The sequence below is a fragment of the Charadrius vociferus genome, unplaced genomic scaffold, assembly GCF_000708025.1.
Source record: "Charadrius vociferus isolate BGI_N301 unplaced genomic scaffold, ASM70802v2 scaffold298, whole genome shotgun sequence".
Taxonomy (NCBI): Eukaryota; Metazoa; Chordata; class Aves; order Charadriiformes; family Charadriidae; genus Charadrius; species Charadrius vociferus.
This window is the reverse complement of record NW_009649936.1, coordinates 2605542-2614112: the sequence shown is the minus strand read 5'-3', so window position 1 is coordinate 2614112 and position 8571 is coordinate 2605542. Positions and strand designations below refer to the sequence as shown.

Sequence of the window (8571 nt, the reverse complement as noted above, 5' to 3'; positions counted from 1 at the left end):
GTGACCTGCATAGCTGCACAGCTAGAAAAGAGTACCTTTTTACTCAAAACTCTTATGCTAGAAGAGATGCTACTATTCATCTGTTCCTACCATGGACTCCTCTCCAGGACAGTCCCAGGTCCATCTTTGCCTAGATTTCTGGTGTGGTAAGCACAAATTGATGGCAGGACTACGACAACCCAGGGACTTGTAGGGGAAGGAGGAAATATTCTCAGTTAGCAATACTTGTAAAAACCGCTGCATTTACTTTTTTGTGTTTAGTGGAAATTTCTTTGCACGTCCACAGAGCTTCAGATGAGCATTACTGATGCACACATAAATCTGACGAGCCAACTATGACTACATGGCTTTTTTAGGAGATAAACATGTTAGATACCCCTAAGAAACCTGTCATGGCTGCTAGAAGACAAGAGCAATTGTTTAGTAATACCACCTCCACACGTTACGTGATACTGTTCTATCTATTTTATCTGATCCTTAGATCTCAACAAACTCAGTGTAGTAGCCAAATTGAAAGCAGCTACAAAAAAGTGTGGGAGGTACAGAAAGGTAACCAGCCAAGTGAAAAATAAATGTGAAAGTAAAACAATATATCTTTGGTCTCACCAATTCTTTGCTACTACTACAACACAACTTCCAAAATCTGAACAATCATTCTTCTTTCTGCAGTAGGTTCCCCCCAGGACAAAATAACACCAAACCTACAAATTCTGTGTTTGTAAACAATGGTTGTGATTTCAGTGTCATGACTTACACGAGCTAAAACTTTGCAGAACTGTCAACACTGAGTTTCTAAGTCCAAGCTGAGCCATAGAGCCTGGACCTATCCCAGTGCTTAAGTATTTGATTAAGTGTTTGCTTAACTTTCAAAGTGTAAGCAACGTTTATGAAGTCAGTACAACAACTCATGTTTGAAGTTAATGGGAAAATAGGAACTTTACTGTACTGAGATCTAAACCCACACATTCTGTCATGAAGATATAACTGTGTTTTCCTAGACTAGATTCAAAGACATAGGGGGAAAGTATAATATTATGCCCTATTCTGGACCTGTTCAGGTTGTCTGAAAGAAAGCAGTGTGCAGATTCACATCAGCAAGGCAACGTCCTGGTAAGGACACGGACCCGGTCATACCAGTCCCCACTGCTGGGCAGATGTTTCCCTGCATGTCCAATTGATTTTGCCTTAGCAGGGTTGCCCCTTGAAGAGGACTTTTGGCAGAACCAAGTCAGAATCCAAGCAAAAAGGCTTAGTAGCACTTTTCTCATAGCAAAACCAATATGCAATTTGTACCTCCCATTCCCTGCTCATTTAGCCCTGCCCTATTTATATAGTTGCAGGTGGTAAAATGATCAATTTAGCATTACAAACTCAGAAATCACGTGGAAGTTTACTGCTATGGCATGGCATAATTAGCACCATTTTCTCAGGAGAAAATAGTGTTTACCTAATTTCCTTATTTTGTTTTGTATCAATAAAGTGCTGTATAAATGGAAATCTGTCAATAGACCTTCACACAATTACCCCACAAGAGGCCGTTAATGAAGCTAGGTATTAGTGAAGTGCGAGGCAAGGTGGTGCAACGTTTTGTTACAGACATAGGGAATTAAAAGCCCCACAAGCGTAGGCAGAATATGAATTTACGATACTCCCTAGAAGCTTAGGAAAAATAAATCCAAATAACCCCACTGATGTTGCTGTCACAGCTGCACTGGCGCCGTTAAATAGGATCTTAATGCTGATAACCATCAGCTCATGATTTTTAACGTTTTCCAACTCAATGCAATAACGTACCGACCGACAGCTTTGTACTCAAGTGTGTCTGATAATCACTTAGATTAAGTGTTGACACTCATCATCGGGGCGGCTTTATTTATATATTTATTTTTTTATCGGTCTAATGCTAACGAACCTTAAAAGAGTGAGGGAGACGGTCTAATTTGCTCGCTAGTCTATCCCAATTAGCTTGCGGTGAGATTTCTGGCCGGAATGTCGGGGGATCCCACCGCCCCCCCCTCGCCTCGGCAGGCAGCCCCATCAGCGCTGCTGGGCTCGCAGTGACCCCCTGTGGCTGCGCGGGCAATCGCCGGGCACGCTGCAGGTAGCCAGCCTGGTGCAGGCAGGGCTCCTTCCCCGCCTTCCCCGGGGCACCTGGGGGTACAGCCAGTTTTTTAAGTGATTGCTTTGCCCATCCGCTTCAGTAGGGGTGTATTTTAAGTTTGTAATTTCTGCGCTTGCTAAATTAGAGAGGTAGTGTTTGCAGGATTTTCATAATATCGTAGAATCATAGAATCATATTGGTTGGAAGACACCTTTAAGATCATTGAGTCCAACCATTAACCTAGTACCGCCAAGTTGCCACTAAACCATGTCCCTCAGCACCACATCTACCCGTCTTTTAAATACCCCCAGGGATGGCAACTCAACCACTTCCCCAGGCAGCCTGATCCAATGTTTGACAACCCTTTCAGTGAAGAAATCTTTCCCAATATCCAATATAAACCACCCTGGTGTAACTTGAGGCCGTTTCCTCTTGTCCTATTGCTTGTTACTTGGGAGAAGATACTGACCTCCACCTCGCTACAACCTCCTTTCAGGTGGTTGTAGGGAGCGATAAGGTCTCCCCTCAGCCTCCTTTTCTCCAGGCTGAACAACCCCAGTTCCCTCAGCCTCTCTTCTTAGGATTTGTGCTCTAGACCCCTCACCAGCTTCGTTGCCCTTCTGTGGACTCGGTCCAGAATCTCGATGTCTTTCTTGTGGTGAGGGTCCCAAAATTGAACATAGTATTCGAGATGCGGCCTCACCAGTGCTGAGTACAGGGGGACAATCACTTCCCTAGTCCTGCTCACCACACTATTCCTGATACAGGCCAGGATTTTGATATTTTGATTCTTTTCACCGAGTTTATTGTGGGAACAGAGTTCTCAACCTGCTGTGAGCTGTGGCCCTGGCTTGTCACCCCTAAGATTAGTCCTCTTCACTGCATACTGGCCCCCCTTCCCCTGCTGTGCATACAGAAACAGGCAAGGTCACACAGTAAGGCAGCACCCACGCATCCTGGAACTGCTGGCGGTGGGGCATGGAAAGTGGTACATCCCTCTCACCATCCTGCAGCAGCCTGAGAGAGTTCAGTTACAAGGAAAAATTCTCCCACCTCACCCAGCTTACCTTATTTCATTTTGATATGTAGACCCTTGGGGAAAGAAAAGAAAAAAATAAAAAAGTGTTTAAAATGCAGGAAGATAAAATGTGACCTACTAGAGAGCTCCTCTTAGAGAGTGCACTGTGTTCCAGCAACCACAGGGGCAGCTCTCCTCCCTGTTTACAAAACTGTGCAACAACCCTGTAGAACAGCTTACACAGAAACTGGAAATTAAGCACACAGCGCTGAAGGTATGCTTGAACAAAGAACCTCAGCATAGGAACTAAATATCACTGAAAGTTAATGTACTTCTGAAAAACATGACCCCCTTGTAGCAAATGTGAATGGCTGACACTGATCACTTTGGAACCACTTTATAAGAGAAACAGCAAGGGGAAAGTAAGGAGCATCTTAACCAGGCCACAGTTAAGAGCAGGATCTGTCTGCTTACACTTCAGCCTACAGGTCTTTGCACAGTACCAGAGCTGACACAATTAGGACATTTATATCTAATTGAGGATACTTTTTAACGTATAGACCAGTTGTGAAGGTCCACTTACCTTTTTTCTTTAGACAACAGCAGCGTACGACAACCACAATAATAATAATCAGAAGAATAATACCAACAAGTGAGAGCACAACCGCAAGTACAATAACCCACGTGCTTCCATTGTCTTCACGGTAATCATTTTCTGTTAAATTAAATGGAGAAACATTGTACTATCAGAGCCTCAAAACATCCTTTTCCGAATACTTACCTTTTCTGTGAGAAGCTATTAAAATCTTGTTGACTATTTAACAAGGAGTCTGTGTTTTCCAAATGACAGACTCTGTATTTATGGATGGCGCCCAAGAATTTAAAGTGTTTCCAAATGCAAATTCTTTATTGCTATTGTAATTTTTCTTACAGCTATCTCTCTTTTGAAAAACACAGGGTCACAGTCTTCCAAACTAAAATTTATTTTGTAGATATGCAGGGCCTCTCAACAACCATTGGAGACATTTGGGGTTGGAGAGAGGGGTTAAGATTCAATTTGGTTGTCTGTACTGCAGATATTAAGTGTCTTGCCTAGATACTCTTCTCAATGGAGAGAAAATATCTATTTTGGGTTACAATTCATTTGGCCAAATGTATATGTGTCCCTTTGGATAAGATGAACAGCTCTGAAGAAGTCTCCATTTCTCCCCACAGACCACAGCGATAGTCTTAGGTGACTAGTACAGGTGGAGATCTCTGGCCTGTAGACACAATTTTCTGATGAATCTCATCTTGAGATTTCTCTCACTGATTTCAGCACGTGTTTGATTTTGGTAGGGCATCTGTTACCCACTTAAAGAGCAGTGAAGAGCAAAGCCTGTCAAGAGTAGCACCGTTTGGGAATATATAGCTACTAAACCATCTTCCCTATTGACTTTCTTGCATTAATTCCTTTGTCCATGCTGTAATCTACAGAGTTAAATTAGGTGACTCAAAGATTATTCAGTGTCTTGCTGAAATCGGTTGCTATGACCAAGTGGTTTTCCTACAGAGCTCCCACATGCACAGAATTTTAATAATACTTCGTATTTCTCATGTAGCTGGTTGCACAAGGAAAGTGTTGGTTCTGACTTTCACATCATCTTGCCCTTTGCTTTTGACCAAATATTGCAGAAGCACCTCAAATTTGGCTACCCTTTGGAAAACAGTCCCAAAATAATTTTGACAGTTGTTTAGAAAAAAGCTTCCAATCCAATTTGCAGGTGTGAGACATATCCAAACATGACAAGGTCCATTCTGTTGCACTGGGTTTATGGTTGTTATTTCCTCATTAGAGGTCCCAGTTAACGACTGCGTGGCCACATTTAGCTGACAGCCTCTGGAAAAGGTACTGCAGCAATGTAGGTGACTGGTAGCTGTGCAGTGTCAGGGCTATTCCCCTGATGTGTGAACCAGACTACCTGCTGGTTTACCTATGGCGGGGAATAAAGTAGATCCTTTCTATCTACAAATTTGCCTGGGCGTACATTTGGGGTTCGGAGGTTTCAGGCTGCAAAGATACAGGATCAGAGTCTCCTACAAAGCTTGAACCTCTGTTAGAAGTCTGCATTCTCCAAAACTCAGGTCATTATGATTAAGCAATTTGTTCCAGTTTTCTAGAATCCTAATGCTCTATCAGCATGATTGGAATTTCTTCTGACTGTTAGAGAAAACAAGCATTCACTAACCTGCAAACTAGTAGTTAATTCTGTAGGCTGTAATCAGTTGTGATTACAATTGATGACAAACTTGTTCATAATTTTTTAATCTAGAAGTACTGCAACAAATACCTATATTTTATTATATTTTGTTCCATAAAGCATGCCACAGGGATTTCAAGATGCCTTAAATATGAAAGACAGCTATTTAGCTGTAGGGGAAAGCTTGACTTTAGTGTGAAGGGAGGAGCTAAACACACCTGCACTGGCCCATACCTCCAGGCTGGCTGCCACACCAAGGTATTTTGCTCCCTGTCAGGTTCAGGTTACATGCCAAAAGAGGATCTATGGAGTTGAAGGGAGTCGTATGGAAAGGTCTGAGATTAAGACTGATCTAGAGATGCAGGAAAGTAGGATAGGTGCTTGGCTGAAGAGGGCTCAGATTTTTGGTTGCAGTTCTTGTGAATGGACAGGTATTGCTTGTGAGGAACACGGAGGAATTCAATTCCTCAAGCTTTTAAGTGAAGGCTGAAATTGATATTACAGTAGTTTTGGGAAGGACTCCTTAGATGTTTGAAGCTAGTCATATTCTCTCCTGACAACAGCTAGCTAAGGCTGAGTCTGTATGTGAAAAGTCAGACAAGCTCTGAGATTTCCAGTGTGATATATGCGTTATATATCTTCTTCTGTCATAAATGCCTTGTCTTTATTTCATTCTAATAATTTAAAGACTTCATATTCTCATATCCTGACAAATTTTGAGTGTTTGCTGCTGCACAATGATTTTTCCAGAGAAATGAATGATGGTCCTATACAATCACTAATTATACACTAATTGTGCTTCATGACATCTGTTTTTCTCCTCTTCTGATTTACAATGAGTAGCTATGGAAACTGAGGGTGGATACCTCAGTACTTCACAAATGAGTAGGCAGGGTAATTTATTAATTTCCTCAGGATAGTTCTATTTTGCTTAGTCAGTAATTAGGATCAATGTGACTACAAAAAAGTCCTTTTAAGAATGGTGAAATGACTTTTTTCAACTGCATGACAAAGCAAGTATTTCTGAAAAAGGCTTGCTAATAATGACTCATACTTAAAATAAAAGGCACAGTTACTCAACCTCCTCAGTTGTTTATATGTCGAAACTTCTATACCAAACCCCTCATCAATCCACTGTAAGAATGTCTTTGTAGGTGCTGTGCTCACCCATTACAGAAGAAGAATCAGTTCATCAAGAGAAGCTGTCAGCACAATTACAGAAGTTCATAATGATCACCACATCATAAAAGGAAATGCAGATTCAAGGCCCTGCTCTGTACAGAAGAGAGCTGGGGATGCATAGACCCACTGCGTAAAACTCCATGTAATCTATGCCTTAGGACAAGGCTAATAAAACAGATGTCACTGTAGGGTGAACTATGTCCCTATAGAAGGCAGTGTACCTATACCCAGTAACCTCAGCTCCCTGCCATGCAATTAGTCCTTCAAGTTTAGTTTGTATTGAGACTGCTCTACCTGACAGTTGAGCCACTTGGCTAGTCCCAACAGAGGGACAGTTTGGTATTGTCTCCCTCTGCAGTAAACACTGCTAACCCACAGGGAGATACTTCCTTTTACTTGCTCTTATTCTGTTACAGTTTGGAAAAGAAAAACAGTTTTCATAGGATTCTGTTGGATTGTGAGGCAGATCTGTAGTGGTAGTCCCACTTGCTTTGTTCCATGCTGGCAGCACAAACCACATAAAATCACCCTTTTCCTGATGAACTTCCTAGTACTGTGAATGTGCCAAATTACAGAATTTTATTTTCATAGGATGTCAGTGAAGCCAAAGATCAGCAGCATTACAGAAAATGCTGACAACTTTAGAGAAAATATTTAGGGTTATGAAAGGTGTTGATAACTGTTCTTTAGAGATTTGCCCAATATCCATGCTTGGATTAAAGCAACCTTGAATTTCCTTAAATAAAAGGCAATAACAAACAACCAAAGCACTGTCCAAAGAATTCCACATATGTTGCTGTGGAACACTTTTTACCTTCCTCTAAGCTATGAAAGAGACCATGCCAGGAAGAGGAAAGCAGGCCCACTGGCTCTTTTATCGAAGTAGGCTGTGGGATAAGTCCCATGAATATTCAGCTTCTCTTGATGACCTGATTCTTGTTCTGTAATGGGTGAATACACTATGTACAAAGATTTTCTTATAGCAGATTGGTAATAGGTATACAGTATAGAAGTTCCTATGTATAAATGCTACCATCTGCCATTAGGTGCCAGCCTCACTGCAGCCCACCCTTCTACAACAGCTCCATCGCATCTCATCACTGCTCATATGGAGAACTTTCTATTTGCACGTGAAGTGCTAGTACAGAATCTATTCTGGGTTGTGTGCAGAAACTGGGCATAAAATCTTAGGTTTTTTTCCACTTCAGTGAAAAAAACTGGCATTGAATATTAAGGAGAACAATTTCACCTGAGGGTTTGGCTTTGAGTAAATGAGGTCTGACAAATTATGTTAACATGGCAGGCGTGGCCTAATCAAGAATATTTAAGATCTAAATTCACTAGATGTTTACTTGGCCAAGGACCAAAGGCCAGTTTTCTTAGTAGTGAATCCATAGTAGGAGTCAGTGGCAGATGTACTGGCTCATTTGTCTTGCTCAGTCCTCAGCTGGACTTTGTAATTCGTTAGACTTGTACCAGTCTTTTCGCAGAGGTGAATTTAACCCTACCTACAAATCACGTTGTGACTACTGGGCCTTAATTCTATCAATCACCTTTGTACGTCTCATAGCATTTCATTTGAAAATAAAAGACTTTTCAAAATAAAACAAAGCAAAACAAAACAAAAAGCACAGTTGTGAGTATAGGTAGTACAGTACAGGCACTACAGTATAGGCAAAGTACAAAAAATATTCACTTACCTATAGTAGAGTTGAGAAAAATACAAGTTAGAGTTGCATTCTGAGGGTTAGGGAGCGCTTCTATGTCAGCTAAACAAGTCAAAATCTCAGTGTCCGTCAGAGTCAAAGTTAGGATGCTCAGGGCATCATGCAGGCCATCAGATCTTTGACTTTGATAGGTAACATACCTCGACTTATCAATGAAAGAGTCATTTGTCATCCAGGTAATTTCTGGAGCTGGAGCCCATCCCAAGGCTTCACAAACAATTTCAACTGTTTTGTTCTCTTTTACTGTTAAGGTGCTATTTTTGATGAATAAAGATCCATTAACTGTAGGAGGGAAAAGATGTT

General features: G+C 41.4%; 1 protein-coding gene across 1 annotated transcript in view; it reads right to left on the bottom strand.

The window, feature by feature from the left end:
- Positions 1 to 3164: 3164 nt before the first annotated feature.
- IGSF5 (immunoglobulin superfamily, member 5) overlaps positions 3165 to 8571 on the bottom strand; it is a 15449-nt gene continuing 10042 nt past the window's right edge. Inside the window, exons 3-5 of the mRNA XM_009891335.1 lie at positions 8242 to 8550; positions 3703 to 3834; positions 3165 to 3193 (exon numbers count right to left, since the gene is read on the bottom strand). Coding sequence (XP_009889637.1) covers positions 3165 to 3193; positions 3703 to 3834; positions 8242 to 8550 — 470 coding nt within the window. The remainder of the gene's footprint in view (positions 3194 to 3702; positions 3835 to 8241; positions 8551 to 8571) is intronic.